Source organism: Cricetulus griseus, chromosome 4 (assembly GCF_003668045.3).
Source record: "Cricetulus griseus strain 17A/GY chromosome 4, alternate assembly CriGri-PICRH-1.0, whole genome shotgun sequence".
NCBI classification, from domain to species: domain Eukaryota; kingdom Metazoa; phylum Chordata; class Mammalia; order Rodentia; family Cricetidae; genus Cricetulus; species Cricetulus griseus.
The window spans coordinates 204252121-204274284 of NC_048597.1; the positions used below are offsets into that span (position 1 = coordinate 204252121).

At 44.5% G+C, this 22164-nt stretch overlaps 1 protein-coding gene and 1 long non-coding RNA gene across 2 annotated transcripts in view; one reads left to right on the forward strand and one right to left on the reverse strand.

Annotated features, from left to right (window-relative positions):
• Window positions 1-2666: 2666 nt before the first annotated feature.
• LOC107978650 lies at window positions 2667-22159 on the reverse strand. Its single transcript, XR_003484481.2, has 4 exons — window positions 21426-22159; window positions 20501-20549; window positions 9163-9265; window positions 2667-3158 (listed from the first exon to the last, which is right to left on the reverse strand). It is a non-coding gene; the product is annotated as an uncharacterized LOC107978650 (long non-coding RNA).
• The window catches only part of Pcolce2 (procollagen C-endopeptidase enhancer 2), a 50609-nt gene continuing 49564 nt past the window's right edge, over window positions 21120-22164 (forward strand). Inside the window, exon 1 of the mRNA XM_027410931.2 lies at window positions 21120-21383. Within this exon, the coding sequence (XP_027266732.1) occupies window positions 21304-21383 (80 nt within the window). The 5' untranslated portion in view covers window positions 21120-21303. The remainder of the gene's footprint in view (window positions 21384-22164) is intronic.

Genomic DNA, 22164 nt, shown 5'->3' on the forward strand with positions numbered 1-22164 from the left:
CTCTACCATACTAGGATTGGTCATGTCTGCATTTTCATTCACTTACTATTTATGAGAAAATGGCTATGCTCTTAAGTATTAAGATAGTAATAGCTAATTACTCCTGTCCCTAGGATTACTTTTAAGGTAACATGAAGAGATAAGAACCATCTCTAAGACAGGCGGTGATGACTCACGCCTTTAATCCCAGCACTGGGGAGGCAGAGGTAGGCGGATCTCTGTTAGTTTGAGACCAGCCTGGTCTACAAGAGCTAGTTCCAGGATAGCCGCCAAAATCACACACACACAAAAAGAACCATCTCTATCCTAGTGCTCTTTTCTTTCAAGGCCAGGGTTTTCAAGCCAGGCTTGGTAGTATGTTAATCCCACCAATCAGGAATAAGACCACTACCACAATTTAAAGCCTAATTTGAAGCAAGCTTTAATTAAATACTGGATAGGTGGGTGGGTGTTACGATAAATCTTTCCGCCAAATGCCGCCTGAGCCCCACCACCACGTGTGAGCTTCACGCCAGACGCCCACCCAAGTTAGGCCCAAATGAATACACAGAAACTTGTATTAGGTTCAAAGCTGCTTGGCCAATGACTAGGATTCCTCATCTGCTAGCTCAGTCTTAACTATCATAAATCTATATATGTTATAAGACTTATCTTATAGGACGCCTTATTGGCGTCCCTCCTTGCTAGTGGATCACATTGTGCCGCTGGAGTAGGAGCGGAGGGGAAAAAGGGGCCCTTCCTGTTTCTCCTTTGCTTAAATATGAGTCTCCTTGCTATGTCACTTCCTGCCTGGATCACCACTTCTGTACTACATTTCCCAGAATCCTCTTTGATTTCTAGTCCCGTCTAACTTGCTCTCTTATTGGCCAAACAGTATTTTATTCAACAATCAATAAAATAACATACACAGAAGTACTTCCCCCATAAGGTGGGCTCTGGCTAGGTTCATCTCTGGGTTTCCAGAAATGGTCCCGAGTCATGGTTTGCAGCAGCTTAAGTATTCCCCATCAGGTCCAGTCCAGGGGCAAGCATACATCCTGCCATATTTCCTGTCTGTAAACCTCCTGTCCATAAGTGATTGAACACATCCAGTGCAGATGGGTCAAACAAACTTGTTTTAGGGGAGTGAAACATGTGACTTGCTATCTCCCAAAGCCTCCAGAACTTCAGGAACTGTCTGTCTTTGGGCAAGGGGCTTACAGAGGCTTTTTTTTTTTCTTTTTCTTTTTCTTTTTTCTTTTTTGTCTCATGGATCTCTTAGGCACTGTAATTAAAACTTAAGATGTAACTTTGGCTCTCTCAGTATATGCTTTTACTCCCAGCACTCTGGAGGCCAAGTCATGCTGATCTCTGAGTTCAAGTCTAGCCTGAACTACATAGCAATTTTCAGACCAACCAGGGCTACTTAGTAAGACCTTGCCTAAAACACAGCAACCAAGAAAACAACAAAACAAAACAAGTGTCCCGCGCCCGCTCTGTATTCCTCGCCAGCAAGAAATACACGCAGGACACTCGGATCCTTCTGCAGACAAGCTTTAATGCATTAGACTGAGCAGAGACTGAGCAGAGACTGAGCAGAGACATTGAACCAAGAAAACCATCCCTGACCAGCTGCCTGGGACGTATTACCCTATGAATGGCTTTAGCTCCTCAGGCTAAAATGAGCCACGGGATAGGCAGAGATCAAAGGAATGGAGATTACCCAGCGCCTGTGAAGTAATTCACACCTTGGTGTCTTCAGGCAGCATTATAATGCAGGAACCGGCTTCCTACAAACAAGTAAACAAACAAAAACACCCTGGGTTTTTTCAAGATTCTTATCTTGTCCAATTAAAACTAAAGGAGAGACAGCTGAGTGGTTAAGAGCGCCTGCTGCTCTTCCAGAGGACCTGGGTTTGAGGCTCAGCACCTACATGGCTGCTTACATCTGTCTGTAACTTCAGTACCAGCATATCTGATGCCCTCTTCTGGCCTTTGCAGGAACCAAGTGGTATACAGACCTACACACCCATAAACATAAACATAAATAACAAAAATTAAAACGGAAACAAGCTGTTAGTGCCTGCTTAGCCTTATTAACACCTTGTCAGTATACAGGTTAGGTTCTGTCTGTGTCATCAAAGGTCTCATATTTATAGTAAAAAATAAGTAAATAAACTCTATCTTTGCATGTGACTGTGTATATACACATTGAAGGGACCAGCTCCCCATTTCGGCAGCCATGACAGTAACACGTGCTCGCCATGACCTTGCCTTGGTCACTAAGAGGTTAGGTGCTTGCCTCGTGGCAAGGAACCAATCAGAAGTTAGCTGGTGGCGCTATGCTTTATGGCTCTGGGTGTGCTTTACGGTGTGCACAGCAATGATGAGCAGAGCAGAGCAGAGCAACCACCTGGGAGGGCCTATAGGCCATAACAACCAGTTGACCAATCAACACAGGGCAAACCCTCCAAGCCTGGAGGCACGCCAATCCTGAGCCTGTGCGTACCCCTAAACACTCCCCTTACATTGCCCTACACGATCTCTATGCAGACACTTAGAGCTGTCTTTCCTAGCCATCTCCCATAGAGGGTGGATGAAAGACCCGAGCTAACATGGGGTCGTTAAACAACAATAAAGCCTCATGCAGTTTGCAGCAAGCTTTGGAGTCTGCCTGGTGATTGGGGTGACCGTGGTCCTGGGCTGAGACCCCAGAGGTCTGAGTTTTCTGGGGGGTCTAACAACATTATGTATATGTACTTGCACTTTTATGCTCACATAGTACCAAATCTTTAGATTTTATGGCTGCTCTTTAGAGTTGTAGGCTACTGCAGTAGTGTAGCTCTGGAGGCCCTCTCCATTTCCCTGGTGACAGCTCTGCCTCACCTCAGAATTTAAAAGACCATATGAAAAGGTGGAGGTGTCTGTGTTTTGTTGAGGCCCATTAAAGTGAAGCTAGTTCCTCCAGGACAAAAGAATGCAATGTAAGTTCTACTCCTACCTCGAGCCAGAAACATTATGTACAGTGTTGTCTCCACCTTTTAAGAGTTAATTCAGACCACACATAGTGATGCACACCTTTAATCCTGGCAGGGATAGACAGACCTCTGTGAGTTCAGGGTCAGCCTGATGTTCATACTGAGTGCCAGGACAATCAGGGCTACATGGTGAGACTGTTCCTTTAAAACAAGAAAAAGAAAAGAAAAAGGAGTTAATTTAGCCGGGCCTATCAATCTCCCAGCCGAGATTCCATCCTCCAGGAAATGAGTCACCTGAAGACTTTTACAGATAATGGAGGATTAGCTATCCTCTTAATGAGATAATCCACTCTTCTTTCCCAGAAGCCCTCTCCCTGGAGGAAGCCACTTGCACACCTTCCATGAGGCAGCACTGCAGAGCCTCGGCCTTCCTTCCTTCCTTCCTTCCATCCTTCCTTCTTTCCTTCCTTCCTTCCTTCCTTCCTTCCTTCCTTCCTTCCTTCCTTCCTTCCCTCTTTCCTTCCTTCCTTCCTTCCTTCAACACTGAAACCTAGCCTAGTCATGATTCCCATGATGCTCTGGGCCTCCACACTTGTTCTCTGACGCTCCACCCCCACCCTGCCCCACCCACATACACACTTTCTGCCATTTCACTGCTTACCAATCTCCATTACAAAAGACACAGCTTCAAGGTCACCTAGCCAAGTCTCTAAACAGATCTGTTGTCTTGTCCAGGATACTATCTTGCAACTACTGACTTCCTTCTGCTTTTGTTTCTGATAGCTCAGGGGTATAGATTTTGCTGAGCATCTGTGAGGTCCTGGGTTCAATCCCCACTACTGTACAACTGAACCTGAAGGGACCAGCTCCCCATTTCAGCAGCCATAACAGCCAAACACATGCTTGTCTGACCTTCCCTTGGTCACTAGGAAGTCAGATGCCTGCCTCGTGAGAAGAAACCAATCAGAAGTTAGCTGGTGGCACTATGCTTTATGACCCTGGGTGTGCTTTACGGACAAGTGCACAGCAATGACGCACAGAGCATAGCAACCACCCTGGGAGGGCCAATGGGCCATAACAACCAGTTGACCAATCAACACAGGGCAAACCCTCCAAGCCTGGAGGCACACCAATCCTGAGCCTGTGCGTACCCCTAGACACTCCCCTTAAGCTGCCCTATAAGATCTCTATGCAGACTCTTCAAGCTGTCTTTTGTAGCCATCCTCCATGGTGGATGGATGAAAGACCCGAGCTAACATGGGGTTAGCTCGTTAAACAACAATAAAGCCTCCTGCAGTTTGCATCAAGCTTTCAACTCCACATGGTGATTGGGGTGGCCAAGGTCCTGGGCTGAGATCCTGGATGCCTGAGCTTTCCGGGGGTCTTTCAAAACTAACAAGGCTTTCCATAATAGTCACTCAAAACATTGCAAAAGGTGTACAGGAGGAAGCTGTCAGGTTGACAAAAGGATCATCAAATCCTGTCATTTCTCTGTCTTTAAAATGTAGTAGTATGTAAACAGTACACACCACAAGACCCTCCAAGAAATAGAATCGGTCAATGAAAAAGTAAGATGCTGGCATAGTAGAGAGAAGAGAAGTGGTAAGTATTGGCTCCTGATAATCGGGTTCCTCCACTGATGCAATAAGCCAAATCTAACTGAATTAATAAATCTAGATATAATAAACAGAAGAAAGCAAAGCAGAGCACTCCCAGGTGACTCTCAGGGAGGCAGGAAAGAGAGCACATGGCAAATCTATGGGCTGGGACTTAAGTACCCTGTAGGTGTGGTCTTAAGCATCTCAAGAGAAGGAGCCACTGATGGCAGGCTTTCTCAGGGGCGGGGTCTGGAATGAGAGGAGTGGGCTGGGTGAAGCATCCCAACAAGAAGCATGAGGCTGAGAAGAATATTTACTTCTCTTGGCATTTATTTGACATTTACTATTTAATAAATTCTGAATATTGAACTCAGGCATAATTCTGAACATCAGTTTTTATATAAAAATTACATTTGTCAGTGATTGTTTCCCCCCTAGGAACATTCTTTTTGGCAACACAAAAATTATGTGGCCTTGATTCTTCAAACTTGTGAAAAGGACTTTTTTGTGTGTACTTGATTTTGTTTTTCTTAGTAGAGAATCATAAGAATAGCCCCATGTCACCGCCTGCAATGAGAACTCTGCCCTCATTCCTTGGAAATGACCCGAGAGTTGGATAGTGTCCTCTGTTTTTATAAACATGTTGTGTAGGCTTTTCCACTCATCTACTGACATTACTCATTATTTTTTGACAATGATTATTTAACAACTCACTTGTTTTTTTTCCTCTGAGACAACATTTCCAATTAGATACTCCTTACAATAAAAATGGAATTTTCTGCTAACAGACGGTGTAAGATCCTTCACATGAGAAAATTATATCTTTATGGCACTATAAAGAAATTTGAGTTCCAGAACTATTCTGCGCAAATGTTTTAAAATTTCAGCAATTGTCCCTGCTTTGGCCAGCTTCCCAGCAATGTCACTGTGCCTTTCCCCCAGTCAGTTGCAATGTGGGCTTCACATCTTAAGGATGAGTGGTTCTTCCTTGTTCAGTGTGAAAGATTTCTCCTTTTCTCTGAAGGGACCAGCTCCCCATTTCGGCAGCCATTAACAGCTGAACACGTGCTTGCCTGACCTTGTCTTGGTCACTAGGAGGTCAGATGCCTGCCTTGTGGCAAGGAACCAATCAGAAGTTAGCTGGTGGTGCTATGCTTTACGGCTCTAGGTGTGCTTTATGGACAAGTGCACAGCAATGATTTCCAGAGCATAGCAACCACTCTGGGAGGGCCTATGGGCCATAACAAAACCAGTTGACCAAACAACACAGGGCAAGCCTGGAGGCACACCAATCCTGAGCCTGTGCATACCCCTAGACACTCCCCTTACGCTGCCCTATAAGATCTCTATGGTGGCTTCTCGCCATCTTTCCTAGACCGAGCTAACATGGGGTTAGCTTGTTAAAAAACTACAATAAAACCTCTTGCAGTTTGCATCAAGCTTTCACCTCCACATGGTGATTGGTGTGGCCGCCGTCCTGGGCCGAGATCCTGGGGGCCTGAGCCTCCAAGGGTCTTTCAGCTCCATCCTCTTATTCTCTTTAACCACCTGTCTTCCATTGAAAAGTATTCTGTGAGATTCTTAAAAATACAAGTGAAATTAAAATTTTTAAGTTTTTTTTTGTTGTGGGGTTGTTTTGTTTTTTTCTTCCTCTCACAGAATTCTGGGACAGGCATGGAGAATTCATTTCCATGAAGATAATTTTATATCCCTTTATAACTAATTTATGATTTTACTTGATGAAAAATTCAGAAGTTGGTTCAGATCATTTTCTCAAATAGATTTTTGGGAAGAACCTAGATATTGTGGACACTGTCACAACACTGCAGCTATGACTTTCCCCATAGTTCTAAGCTTCGGGGTGGTGGGTGGAACATATGATGGGGCTCAATGGGTGAGGCCAGAAAGATGAGAAGATGGGAGTCCCCTGGAATGAAAGCTTTCTGATTGTTCTCAGCTGCCATCAGTTCTCGTATCAGGCAGACTTGACTTAAATGCCCAATAGATACCTTACAAACTCTGTGACCTTGGGGAAATTCTGAACCAATGTGAACCATTTTTTTCACTTATATAACGAACCTGTTAGGGTCCAATCAGGAGACAAAATATAGACCAGTTCTCTGAGCAGTGAGAATTAAGTACTTAAAACATGCTAACTAAGTGTGGTAGTGCTGTAGAATAATCCTTCTGTACTTTATGAATATGTATTTCTCTCATTGGTTGATAATAAAGCTGATTTGGACTATAGTGAGGCAGAATAAGGCTAGGTGGGAAAGCCAAACTGAAAATACAGAGAGGAAGGGTGGAGTGAGGGATGAGCCAGCCATCAGAGGAACAAGGTGTGGTAGAGGACAGGTAAAACCATGAGCCATGTGGCAAAATGTAGATTAATAGAAATGGGTTAATTTAAGTTATAAGAGCTAGTTAATAATAAGCCTGAGCTATACGCAAAACATTTTTAAATTAATATAATCTTTTGTGTGGTTATTTGGAACTGGGCAGTTGGGACAGAGAGGCTCCACCTCTTTTTACATGGTAGTTGGAATGACAAGGGCTGAAAGGTCATTAGGGAGTGGCACTATTAGGAGGTGTGGCCTTGTTGGAGTAGATATGGTCTTATTGAAAAACATGTGTAACTAGAGGCAGGCTTTGAGGTCTCAGATACTCAAGCCAGGTCCAGTGTCTCCCTTTCTTCCTGCTTCCTGCTGATGCAGATGTAGAACTCTCAGCTAATCTCCAGCACCATGTCTGCCTGAATGCTGTCATGCTTCTTTCCATGATGACAACGGACTAAACCTCTGAACTGTAAGCCAGCCCCAACTGAATGTTTTCCTTAGTAAGAATTGCCATGGTGGTGGTGTCTCTTCACAGCAATAGAAACCCTAAAACTCTAGATAAGAGGCTGATGAGGTAACTGACCCCATTAAAAATTACACTAAAGAATAGTAGCAATAGAGGCTGCAGGAAGCAATTGTTGCCCCAGAAGTGGGGTGGTGGGGTAGGGAATTGGGAGAGTAACCTAGGGCCCCTGAGGATGGGGTAACAGTACCCTGGTACATGGAAGGTGCCATGAAGGTGGTCCTGCAAGTGAGAGGAAAACTTCCAACTAGATTCAGAAGATGCTCCAGCAAGAGATGGAGGGAACATGGTTGAGGTGACACTCATGGGAAGAGGCTGACTGAGCCCACAGGAGAAGAGCAGGACCCTCTTCCTTCCTCCACCTCATAGTCTTCTGGTCTCCCCATCAACAGAGCCCCCCCACCCCGTAGGGGTGGAGGGATGGGACACAGCTGAGCAAACAGAGATGTGACCTGCAGAGTCCCAGCAACCAGAGCACTGCATAGTAGTTTTGAACTGAGCATAAAAAGCCTCCTCACTGTCATTGGTGTCGTTAGTGAAGTACTCCGTGCTAACTGCTCTACATGCACTCACTATTAAATTAATCATCTTATCAGTTTAACAAAGAATCTCCATTTTTACAAATCAATAAGCAAAGATGACAGATGTGTGACTTCCTAACTCCTCTGCTGTAAGCAGCGAAGACATTTTCTGTGTGTTTTCTCTGTAAGTCAATATCTCTTCCCATAGCATACACTTCCCGGCTCCCTGCCACAACATAGTCAATATTTGCAGAGCTTGGTGGGTGGTTGAGGAAGGCAAAAGAAATGGAGATTCAGGAGAATTTACAGAGGAACCGAGGGGCCTCAACAACAGGCAGGAAGGAGAGAGAGATAGAGATAGATAGATAGATAGATAGAGAGAGAGAGAGAGAGAGAGAGAGAGAGAGAGAGAGAGAGAAAGATTGTCAAGGGTTCTCACTTTGCCGGAAGGAGAGACGGAACTAACAGCTAAGAGGCCATCGTCATGTAAGGCTATGGTGCTGCTCCTGAGAGCCTCCATAGGGAATCAACATCACTTTTCATGTCTTAGGTTACTATTATGTTTTAAGCTTTAACTACTGTGTCTGAGAGATCTATAAAACAAAGCTGTCTCTAACCTGTAAGCCCACTTGCCCAAGGACAGATACTTCCTAAAACGCTAGAGGCTGTTGTTGATATAAAATAGCAAGCCTTGGGTTTTTGATCTCTAATCAAGTTTGGTTGACCCAAATGCATAGGCTGTGTTTGATCACATGTAGGCAGGATGTCCACAGGCAGGCAGTACCTAAGGATATATGCTTGTCCCTGATTAGGCATGGTGGGAAATATGTAGCCTTATGGGTTTGCCTTTATAAGCCCTTGCAAAATGTCACTCATCACCAAATGGGAATCTTGGAATGGTCCTGGCCAGAGTCAATCATCTTGGCAAGTGTCTAATTAAAGCTTGCTTCAACTTTCACTCAAAAATTGGTAGTGGTCTTATTCTTAATGGGCATATTACCACTGTGAGCTAGACAGGAGTAGACACTGGGTAATGGGACAAGAGATTCATCCCACAGACACAGGGGGAGCCTGGATCTGCAGCCTCAGTGACAGCAGCTAAGAGAGAGGTGGCTACTCCCTGAGCATTCAGCTTCCCACAAGGCTCACACAGCTTTTGAAAATCACAATTTAGAGCAAGCAGCCTCAAATAGTTTCAGAGGAAGATCCAGAGTGTGGAGATCATACCGTAAGCGAGAGCCATCAGAATGGGCCCAGAGCACATCCCAGGGAACTGGACTCAGTGGAGTGTACACACAGTGTCTACGAGGAGTCTCGACAGTGAAGACACCTGTGAGGGGAAAGGGCAGCTGAATCAGATGGAGGAGAGGCAGAACTGCTGTCCTGCGGTGTCCAGCTCAGTGACCCTCAGATGGAACTCAGTCTTCCCAAACTGGGATGGAGCTTTTCATTCTCGCACAGACCAATCTTGGGTGCAATCCTTGGGGAGAGATGGAACCTTCTAGCAGAGACTACTGGAGAGAAGTCAGCTGGAAGCTTTAGCAACCAGGATACCCAGAGGCTGGAACATGGTGCCATGGTACTGATCAGAGAGACCACGCAACCTCCACAGTATCATCCATCAATTCAAAACATTGTTGAATTATACACACACACACACACACACACACACACACACACACACACACACACTTGAAATAGGGCCTCATGTGCCTCTGGCTGTTCTCAATCTCACTATGTAGCAAAGTCTGGTCTTGGCCCTTCATCATTCTTTTCCTGCCTCTTGTGTGCTAGAACTGCACGTATGCATTACGTCACTGTCTACCTAAAGAAAAATGTGTATTGGATAACTGCTAAAGCAGGTACCGAGACTGCATCACAGCTGGAGAGTGTACCAGTGATTGAGGCACACAAAAGTCTGGTCATGCACAGCTATGTTTACTAAACATTTCTTTGCTGTACTTGACCTCATCTGTTAATTATGGGTAGTAATAGCCCTTGACCCCCAACAGAGGAGACAATACATGCTAAGTCTGTAACACTTGGCTTAGCACATGGCAGTCACTCAGTATTAGACACTGTGATGAAAATATCAACTTTGCACTGTCTGAAGATGACCTAGAGGGCCAAGAGACCAGCCAAGTCCACTGCTGTCATGGTTCCCAGGCATGTATGGTTGCTTGTGAATCTAAGGACCACTGTGAATAATAAACTCTGCCTATTCTCAAGATTCTTATATAAAACTGTGTAGTATTTGCACATATCCTGGGTATGTTAAAACATCTCTTAAGTTACTTAATATGGGTATTAAGTACATTGGGACCCAATGTAAGTGTTATGAAGACAGTATTTGTACTGTATGTTGTTAAGGGAATAATGATTCGGGCATGTAATGCTAATTTTTTTCTCAAAATATTTTCAATTTGTTCTTGGTTGAACCTGCAAATGCAGAGTAATCTCCCAGTGTAGAAAATTTATGGTTCCCAACAACCCCCTCCCCTGAACATTGATGGCCAGCTGTCACCCCAGGGAATTAGAACAAGAGGGCTATAAGAAGAATATGTGACAACTCACAGGGCTGTCTGACTGAAATCTCCATGGTAATAAGCATGACCCCTCTCACCACACCCTGCCTAACTAGGCCAGCAGCTCTGGGTGAGTCACTGTGGGTTATGCATCAGGCAATCAACTCAAGCTCAAGTTCATCTCCTCAACCATCCAGCTAGATATTGCCCCTGTTTCTACACCCTTGATTTTACCACCACAAACAATGGTTTCTAATAGCCCCTCCTGTTGCTCGTACACACAACACTTGGGTTCCATTCATCAGTGGGTTCCAGAAGTAGAAGCAGAGGGCATGGGCCTCGGGTGCAAGCCTTTGGGAGAAGTGGGGAGAGACACTTTGGGAGCTGGTCCTTCCTGCCACGTGCAATGTCTTTTCAGCCTCTGGAGAGCATTGGAAACCTAGCAACCGCACTGGTCTTGACAGATACAGAAACACCACAGGCCGCCATGACAAAGGATGGAGAGGGCCGCAGGCGCTGAATGCCACTTAGAGCTAGATGAACTGTTCAAACAGTCCACATGTGATTCCTCACTAAGAGACCCTACAAGCAATTGTGAGGAGCTGAGAGGGTAAAGGTCCTACACTGTAGGAGGGGATACAGCTGGAGAAATTCTGGCTTTTATTCTTGTGATCCCAATTGTCCCTCCCATCTGTCTCTTCCACGACCACCACCCGTGTATGGCCTAAGCTATTAAAAGTTTCATTTAGATAAGTGACACCTGTTGTTTGTCGCTTAGCCTCCATATTTTCCTCTGATAACCACAGCAAGATTCCCCTCAGGGCTGTTACCAGCTCTACATTCTCCATCCATAAAATTATGGTGGGGTCAATTCAACCCTTGGCTGTTGTATGGCAGTGTGACTGAAGCCTAGACAATTAGAGAGAATGCTACTATTATTATTATTATTAGCTAAAATCTTACTCTTGAGAATTTCACACATGCATACAATAAAATACAATCACAGTTATCCCCTCATCCCCCAACTCTCTTCTTACACTCTCCAGCACATATTCCAACCCAAACTGTATGCTATTGTTTGATAACCCACTAAGTCCAGTTAGTGCTGGTCCCTAATGTGCATGGGTATTGGGATAAAGATGATTGTCTCTCCCCAAGCAGTTATCAGCTGCTAGTAGGTCTTTGGTAAGGGGGGGGGGCTGGAGACTGTCTGCCCTGTAGGTGCTGGGATTTTGGTCACCTCAGTTTCTGTGAGCTCGTGAGAATAGTTGTGTCATGTCCAGAAGACAGGTCCTCACAGCTCTCTCCCCCATCCTCCTTGTCTCCCACTGTGTTCCCCGATCCTTGGCGATGGTAGAGTGGGGCTTGGGGGTTGAGATAGATGTTTCATTTAGGGCTGAGTACTCAGCCTCTTATTCTTGCCACTTTGATAACTTACATATCTCTCCAGTGACTGCTGCCACTGAAGACTGGTCACAATAACTGGTATAGGAATGGAACCGCATCCAAGTAGAGCCAATAAAAATGGATGTGATTTGTAAATAAGTCCCAGGGAAGGGATAACTACTGTTTCATGGCAAAGTGTAGATAAGAAATATGGGTTAATTTAAAATGTAAGCATTAGCTAGTAACAAGCCTGGGCTATTGGTTGAGCATTTTTAATAACCTTAAGCCTCTGTGTGGTTACTTAGGAGCAGCTTGGGGGACAGAAACCCCCACCTATACTACACCTCACTAGAATCTCACTGGGAGCAGGAGTGCCTATGGGCTTCATTGCTCACAAACTACCAGATCTTCAAGCACTCAGCTAAGCTGCTTTCTATCCACAATCAACTGTACCCTTCACAGCCTCTCTGCCACTGGGCCATCTTCTTGCTGAAGTTCTTCACTCTGTGGCCAAGCTGCTTTGGCTGCAATAGAGACTGGAGCTCTGCTCTGCTTTGTTCCTGTTGCTCCAGAGTGATGCCAGGCATCTAGTAGTCTCAGGCTCTCTCAGAGGCACTGTCTTGCAAGTCGAATTCTATCTTGGTATTTGCTTATCTTGCAAGTCTAATTCTGCCTTGGCGTTTGTTACTCAGAGGACCAAGCCCACACATTACAAAACGAATGAGACTATTTGAAAAATAAATCCCTCTTTTAAAAGTAGGAAGTAGTAAGGATGGGAGTGTTTGGAGAGGTCAAAGGAGAACCTCAGGTTTCATCCTCAGGGATGTCCTTCATTCCTTTTTGAGACAGGGCTTCTCGTTGGCCTGCAGTCTGTCAATTAGACTAGTGAGCCATCGAGCCCAGGGCCCTCCCTGTGTGTGCCATTATGGCTGGCTTTTTTCATGGGTGTTGGGGATTGAACTCAGGTCCTCATGCTTGAGAGGCCAGCATGTTACTGACTGAGCCATCTCCTCAGGTCCTAAAAAATAGACTTTATAGGCATTATCAACAAGGAGTGTGGGAACCAGGCCTGTTCTACTGTGCAGGCTGTATCTCCAGGGCCTGCTCTAGCACTTGGCATTGAACAGGCTCCTACTAACAGGAAAAACAGAAGGGAGAGAGGGAGGGAGGGAGAGAGGAAGGGAGGAAGAGAGGAAGGGAAGAAGAGAGGGAGGAAGAGAGGGAGAGAGGGAGAGAGGGAGGAAGGGAGGGAGGGAGGAAGGGAGGGAGGGAGGAGGGAGGGAGGAGGGAGGGAGGGAGGGAGGAAGAAAGAAGATTTGGATTAGCCCGGACTGAAATCTAATCAAATATTAGGGAATGTTAAAAAACAATTCGATGAGAAAACAGGCAGATGGATGAGCCATCTCAGTTTGGAGTTTAGAAAAGGGGCGGCCCAAAGTGTGTGTTTCTAGTGTTGTCTGGGAGACATACATGTGCCCAGATAGACACATTCATTCTCTATCTCTATCTAAATAGGCATAAAAGACAACATTCAGGAAATTATACACAAAATGTACATTTATATGCCTAATAGCTTCACAAAATAGTCAATCCTTACAAATAAGACCTAAATACACCACAAAAATAGAAGGAAAACGAACCAGCAATAATAGTGTCTAGACAACAAAGTGTCTAGACACTGCCACGGAAACATTGCTGACCAAGGAAACAGAGCCAACTGCCAGCTCCAGGCACAGAGGTGGTGTGTCTGCTTCGGGCACTTCCTCTTGTACAGTTAGCCAAGAGCAGTGGGTCGGGAGAATGCTGCTGTTAGTGTCTGGCCAACCTCCCCCACTCTGAAGCATCAGTCCTAATATCTCCAGAGAGGGAGGGAGTCAAGCAAGAAGTATATTCTGATTAAGTTCATTCAGTCAAACGGGCAGGGCTAGCACTGGGGTTTAAAATTAACAACCATTTAATACCCGTGATAAGTTTATGCTAAAGTTCAAGTATGTTGACATTGCTTAATATGTTCCTGTGTTGAGAACCATGCTTTCCTCACATGTATCTTCTCTTGGGATTATCTTTGCAAAAATGTGTATTCAGAGTTCTTCTTTCTCAAGAAAGGTGAAGTTTTTGTTGGGATTATTTCACCAGCTTTTACAGGGCTGTAAGATATTTTCAGAATTCTGAGAGCAAATGAGTTGACATAGGCATTAAACCTGTTTTTATTGATAGTGTGGATTTGTGACTATGTTCATAAGCATAATTTTGCATGTGAATATATGTAAGTATACATACTTGTAAATGCTACTGTACTTTTCTCTCAAGTTCTAAATTACAGAGTATCCTTTAATTACTTAGTCTCACAGCTCTAGACCCTTTGTTTTCATATACCATTTATTTGGATAATTCATTCTTTTGTAATCCTACTTTTTCATAAATGATATCCCTAACGCAATCTTGCAACATAATAACAATCCAGGCTCAAATGGGAAAGCCAGACTCAGTGAACAATGGATGCCATGTTTTTCCTTGAGTTGAAAATGAACAGCCAGGTGAATTGGCCAGATTGTCTAATTGTCTACTGTGCCCTTGATGACAATGAGGTTCTCCAAGTAGCAGTTTAGAAGAGGGAGGAGTAATAGGGCCAATGTGGCACTAGTGTTGTCTCTGGATGATCTTAGGAGTTCTTTCTCTTTCTTTCCTTCCTTCCTCCCTCCCTTCCTTCGTCCCTCCCTCCTTTCTTTCTTTCTATTCCCAGATTTTACGTAATGAGCAGATGTGGTGGTTTGAAAGAAAATGGCCCCTGAAGGGGGTGGCACTACTGGGGGGTGTGGCCTTGTTGGAGTAGGTGTGGCTTTATTGGAGGAAGTGTGTCACTGTGGGGGCAGGCTTTGAGGTCTCGCATATGCTCATGCCGCATCCAGTGAGACAGACCACTTCCTATTGCCTGCCAATCAAGATATAGACCTCTCAGTTGCAGCACCATGTCTACCTTCAAGCAGTCATACTCCCAGGCACCATGTGCCACCATGATGGTAATGGGCTAAACCTCTGACACTTCTTCAATTAAATGATTTCCTTTATAAGAGTTGCTGTGGTCATGGTGTCTCTTCACAGCAATAGAAACCCTAAAACTAAAGTTATTTCCTTTATATTGAAGGATATTTTTACTTAAGACACCCCTAACACACACACACACACACACACACACAGAGAGAGAGAGAGAGAGAGAGAGAGAGAGAGAGAGAGAGAGATGGAACTACACAGCTGAAAAGCCAATTTGTTTTTACTCCTTGGTGTGGTCTGCCCCATCCTTCTAGAATCAGTGAGTGACGAGAAACATCTGAGGGAGAAGGGGTCTAGCATGATTCCTGCTACTCTGAGTATGTCTTGTTCTAGACTCCTGGCTTCTTCTTAGCAGCCAGCTTGGTGGCTCATCTTTGCTGTCATTTTCCTTACCTTGGGTGGACCTATTGCATTGCCATTCTTTCAGACAAATGCCAGCTTGCTCTGAGTCAAGGTTATGAGTAATATTGAGGCCAGTGAGATAGCCAGGCTAGTCAGCTACAAAATGTACTCACTGACTCTGTGCCCATTTATAGGATGAAGCTATTCCCATGTGGTAAGTACACCTATACAGTAAGGAGGTCTGTGTTACAGGAAGTTGATCTAATCCTTTTTACAGGCAAAAGTCTGTCTCTACAAGTCAATACAATGAGACAATTCCAAGGTATTTTGGTTTGATTTGGTGGTATTATTTTCTATACTTCGTGCTCCTTATTGCGGTTCATGGTCCCCACAATTGGCTTCTTTTTTATTATTGTTATTGCTACCATTTGCAAACCCAGGGCCTTACACATGTAAGCACTAAACCATTGAGCTACATTTCTAGGCTTTGGTTTGATGGAGCTCAAACTGGCCTTGAACTCATGATCTAACTGCCTCTGCTTCCTGAATGCTGGGATTACAGGCATGGGCAACCATAACCAGTTAGCATAAATACTTGATGGATGCTTTGATTATCCTTATATCTTCCATTCATGACTTCTCAGTACTACATGGAAGAACTCTTTAGCTCTCAGTAGTCTTTTGTAATTCTTGGAACTCCAGTTCCAGAAGAACGGTCTATGTGGTCTGTTGTTCTGAAACACTGACCTCAGGTTTGGTCCTGGAAATGTTTGCTTACACACTACTTCCAGGGGCTTAAGGAGGAGACAAAAATAGATAATTAAAAAGCTTGAGTGAGCGCTCTCATTCAGTCCTTGGTCAGATTTCCTACCTGGGTGCCTAAGGAATAGTGAATGGGCTTAGTGTTCACAGAACCACAAAGCACAAGGGATTCTGGGAAGGTAAACAGCATCTGCCAGTCTATTTACCCCCACTGTCTCCATGTGCTGTGAGCATTTTTCGCACTGATAGAGGTCATGATGGGTTAGCTTACAGTACTGATTAAAAGCTTGATTTTCAGTCAGCCTGGGTTCAAATCCCAGCTTTTCATTTACACAAATTAATGGCTAACTGCTTCAAATCTCAGAGTCTCTGCCTGTAAAATGACAGCAAACCCTCTTATTTCACAGACTTGAAAATAGAAGCAAGCTCATCTTGTCATATTTTATTTTGTCATGGTTGGTTGTTATCTGTTAGAAGCCTGTTCTTTTCTAATGAGAGACACAAAGGGGGCAGACTGGAGGAGAGAGAAGGCTGGGGAGGATCTAGGAGGAGTAGCGGGATGGGAAACTATAATCAGGATGAGAAAAAAATCTATTTTCAACAAAAGGGGGGAAAAGGAAAATAAATAAACATTTTTTTAAAAAATGTTTTCCTTTATAAGAGTTGCTTTGGTCATGGTGTCTCTTCACAGCAATAGAAACCCTAAGACACCAGGTATCTTGGTTTGCTTCCTGTTGCTGTAATAAACTCCATGGTCAAATCATTTTAGAAGAGGAAAGGGCCTATTTGGTTACATTTCCAGTTACTAGACCATCTTTGGAGGAAGTCAGAAAGGAAGTGAAGGCATGAACCTGGAAACAGAGGTTGTGGGGGATCACTGTTTACCACTGCTCAGCTACCTTCTTGCATAGTCCCACCCAGGATGATACTGCCCACAGTGTGCTGGACCCTTCCACATCCGTCATCAATAAAAACAGTTCTTTACAATATGTGTGATCCCAGTGTTCTGGAGGCTGAGGAAGGAGGGCTGTGGTAATTCAAGGTCAGCCTGAATATACAGTGAATTCTAGGCTAACATAGATTGAGGGTTAAACCTTGTCTTAAATTAAAAGAAAACAAAAGATAGTCAGAAATTACTCATACCATATCTGAGATGAATTGTGTTATAAAAGTCCACTTATTTTCTTAAAATAAGCTACAAATATTTATGGCAGCTATTGAAACACTATTGTGGGCTTTATCTTAAAATGTGAAACAGAAAATTAGAAAAGTAATTCAATTTTGATTTACAAAATGTCCATTGTATTTGAAACTAGTGTTAATTCTCAAAATGAACAAGGACTGAATCAATATGAATTTTTTCAGTGTGTGTGTGTGTGTGTGTGTGTGTGTGATATGTTGTTTGCATATGTGTATATAAGTGTGCTTCCATGTGTATATAAGTATGGCCAGAGGTTTACACCAGGATGTCTTCCTCAATAACATGCTACCTTGTTTTTTCGAAGTAGAGTCTCTGACTGTGCCTGGAGCTCACCATTTCAGCCAAAATGGGCTGCCAGTGACCCTAGCTGTTTGCAGCTTTTATGTAGGTTTTGGGGATCTGAATGCAGGTTCTGGATCTACCCCCTCAGCCATCTTCCCAGCCCCAGTGTAACCTTCTAAAATATAATCTTCCTGACATAGCCACATAATAAACTACAAATCTTCTTTTTACTTTTGACTCTCACTGCTGCTGTTTGTCTCTGGAGTGGTCCCCAAGGGCCTGTGTGTCAAGATCCTTAGCCCAGGGTGCTCCTGTGAAGTGGTAGGACCTTCAAGAGGTGAAGTCCTGTGAGAGGTAACTGAGGGCATACCCTTCTCCTAGCAGGCGTGTGGGTCCTGGTCCCTTCTTATTTCTTGTACTTTTTCCTCCCCATACAATAGTGGTTCTCAACCTGTGGGTTGCGACCTCTTTGGGGGTTGAAGGACCCTTTCACAGAGGTCATCTAAGACACATCTGCACATCATATGATTCCTAACAGTAGCAAAATTACATCTATGAAGTAGTAGTGAAAATAATTTTATGGCTGGGGAATCACCACAGCATGAGGAACTGCCTTTTGTTTTGTTTTTTGTTTTTGTTTTGAGGAACTGTCTCAAAGGATCGAAGCTTTAGGAAGGCTGAGAACCACCACTTTACAGGGTGAGCAGTTTGACTCCTCCCTCGGGTTTCTGTTGTGATACACTGCCACAGGCTGGAAGCAGCACAGCCAAGTTAGTCACAGATTGAACAAAACCTCTAAAAAGGTAAGACTAACCCTCTCTCTTTGTAACTTGATTGTTGCAGGCATTTTTTGTTTGTTCATTGGGTGTAAAGCTAACAAAATCACTTTTGGAAAAGCGCTATAGGGGTTCATTTGTTTCACAGGCTTCTGTTAATACTTTGGAATTAAAAATAATCCTCTCGAGGTAGGAGTGTCCCTCAGAGGTAGAACACATGCTTAGCATGTGTCAAGGCCCTGGATCCAACCCAAGGGAGAGGAGAGGACACAAAGTCACTGTGACTTTTCATCAGTTGTTCACTGAGGTAGCCCATCTAACGTCATTTATTGCATAAAGCTCATTGTTGTCTCTTTTTTGTCAGCATTTTTCCATACACACACACACACACACACACACACACACACACACACACACACACAATTCTGGATCTTTTATAGAGCTAATGCCTTTTAAGTGACTGTGTTGGAATTTATGGTATACTTTTAGAGGCTTACAAGGTTAATGGATCAACCAGAGAAGAAGCAGCAAACACTAGATACCAATATTCTGCACAATGCATACCAATTTCCCAAGTGGTCAGTTCACTGGTAGCTTTGTGCATGTTTCCATGACTTAGATCCTTTGTGCAACCAGGCAACATCAGAAGGGGTCTCACATACTCGGGTGAAGAGGACCCCTGGCCCCTCACTCTGCTATCCTTCAGACAATCTACCCACTGGACTGTTGTCTCTCACCAGCTCCCTTCTGTTCTGTCCTGTCTTGTCCTAATTGCATCCTAAAACACCAGAAACTGACCCCTCGCATGTGAAGTGTACTCACACCTTCAGAGGTCCCTTGAGTCTGTCTCAAATTTAACACATTAAACATCTCAAGACATTTAAGGTTTATAATTTTGGTTAGAACTGTAGTTCCAGGTCAAATATGTGTTTTTAAAAGCAAATAACATGGTCCTTAATAAACCTTTTCAATCACATGGTGAAATCTTCTTTATGTGTGTCAACAACAGAATGATCCATGTTAGAACCTTTTACTTTTAAGAATACAAACATGGCCATTAGTCTATAAATTAAGAAAAGAAAATACTTTTAAATGTTTATGCTCAAGCAGTTTTTCTATTTATGCATGGTTAACACTGATTTATTTTATCTTATTTTTTTAAATCCTACAAATGAAAGTTTTAGGCATGAAAAAACTCCAGACCATTGCTAGAAAAATGAATTGAGCAATATTTTCACTTTAGAACTCCAAACGGTGACTTTGTAATAACTATTATCTACCAAGTCTTGAGTTTTATGATAGCTTACTCTGGAAATGTGTATAAAACAAACAACTTATTTTCCTCCGTCTCATTTAAAGAAGTTTTTTTTTTTTTTTTTTTTTTTTTACTAAGTTGAGGGTGTAAGTTTCAGAATATAATGGAAGATGCCAAATTCTGTAATTCCTTTTACAAAAATGTCATACAGGGTGTGGTACATTTAGGGAATTTTTTTTAAAGTTGTAATTCCCAGGGAGGTTTTTGTTTTGTTTTGTTTTGTTTTTGCCCCTGCTTTTCAAAAACAATGCTAAGGCAGGGAGGGGCTAGAGAGATGGTTCAGCAATTAAGAGTTCCAGCAACTCCTCCAGAGGACCAGGGTTCAATTCCCTTCGTCCACGTGGTGGCTCACAACTGGTTGTAACTCTGGTTCCAGGGGAATCTGATGCCCTCTTCTAGCTTCTCTAAACACTACACACACAAACAGAGCACAGATAAACATACAGGCAAAACACCCATACACGTAAAAATAGATATTTTAAAATTATTTAAAATGCTGAGGCAATCTAAACTCTAGAAGGGGCTTTCCAATGATTAGACTATTGCTTGTAGTCAGTTATTTGCTGACTTCTTAACATTACAAACGTGTGTGTGTGTGTGTGTGTGTGTGTGTGTGTGTGTGTGTGTGTGTGTGTGTGTGTGTGTGTGTGTGTGTGTGTGTGATGTGCGCGCCCACAGAAGCCGGAAGAGGGTATTAAATCTCAGGGAGCTGAAGTTTCAGGTGATTGTGAGCTGCCTAACTAACATGGATGCTGGGAACCGAACTTGGGTCCTTTGAAAGGACAGCAAACACTCTTTAACCTCTGAGCTGTTCCTTCCGCCCCAGAGCTGGGGTCTTGATAAGTACTGCGTTGACTTTTTTTCCTTACCAACGTGAAAATAATTAAAAGGAACAACACTGACGAAGCCTCAAACTTAAGTTTACCTCCCATGAGTGTCGAATCCATTCTGCTCTTGTTGGTCTTGGTGATGTGCTACAATAAAGGTATGAAATTTTTCTGTCATTAAGTAAAGCCTCGATGCCACAAGGACAGAACTGTTCTCCGAAGTGTGTAAATATTTTAACTCATCAATAAAGTTTCCTTTCCCAGCCGTTGGGGCAACTCTTCAAATAACGGAGATGCCCGCAGAGAAACACCATTTTCAGAGCCTAACGTGGGTGGTGAGATGAGAAGGTCTGCCATTTAATGACAAGTCACCCACAAATCGCTTGCTTGGAAACGCATATTGAAATCTGCCCACAAAAGTATGTCTCTGGCCATTGTTACACTCCCGTGAACATAGTCTCCGGCGTGTGTGTGTTTAAAGCAAGAATGAGGGCTGGAGCCGGAGGTCCACTATGGAAGGATCTCTTTACTTGTCCCTTGGGGGCTGCAGTTCCAAGAAGACAAAGGAGGAGGGGGGCTTCCCCAGCAGGCCCGCTGTGTTTTATTTAAAAGCAAGCTGGGGGCAACACCCCACCCCCGAGAGTCAAGGCTGGCCCTGGGTACCTCTGGCGGGGTTCCCTTCCCCCGCGGCCGCCCCGGGGGACAAGCCGCGGCCCCTCCCGCCGGAGAACAAACGGGACATTCAGCCGCCGCCCGCGGCTGCCAGGGCGCGTCCCCCGGGGAAATTAGGCGTGGAGTCGGCCGCGATTGCCTTCAAAAGCCGCCCTCCCGCCGTCCGCGGCGCACTTGGTACCTGGCTGCGGGCTCCGAGCGAGCGGGATGCCGCAGTGAGCTGCCGGCCATGGGGGGCGCGAGCGCCTGCATCCCGCTCTGCCTGCTGCTGGCCGCCGCGCAGCTGGCCCGGCCGCAGACCCCAGAGAGGTAACGCCCGCCCGGCCCTTCCCCGCACCCCTGAACCCGCACCTCGCCACCGCCGGCTGCCCTGCTCCCCCGGACGCTGGCGCTGCGGCCCCCGGGCCACCACGTGGCGCGGCTCACTCTCCCTTGCCTCTCTTCCCCGCGGTTTGTGTGCTGGTGCAGGGTTCACTAGCGCTCGAATGTGCTCCCTCCTCTTCCCAGCTCTTTTCTTCCCAGCCTTGGCCAATCTAAGGGGAATCCGGGGAGCCGCTCTTTTAAGTGAATCCTCACTATAACATCCCAGGGCCAGGGCAGAGGCACCTCCAGGATGGCTAACTCTCTGCAGCACCTCCAGCCGCCTCTGCCTCCCATTTCCTGGTCGCGGGGAGGGGCGCATTGAGAAACCCAAGTTTTCCCGAAACAGGGAGAAAACAAGGTCTGTCTCCCAATCTGGGAACTTACAAACTTTTTATTTATCATGGCTTTTAAACCTCGCGGCTCTTCCAGAGTGGCCTGAGCTCACCACCTCTCCCACTCTCTCCAGTTAAATCATTCAATTTTTATACAACACTCTGAGTGGAATATTTTCATATATGCGCATGAATGACCTATCTTAAGTTAATGATGTATTTAGGCAAATTAGTTATCGGGCTATGATTTAAATACTCTAAGAACTGTCAAGCTTTCAGATTTCTTATCTGGTGCAAGGTTTTTTTTTTTAAACAATATTAACTTGTTCGTATCAGCTCGTACACCTTTTTGAAATTCACAATAGATTGCTAGACTGTGTTTCCATTTAAGTGTT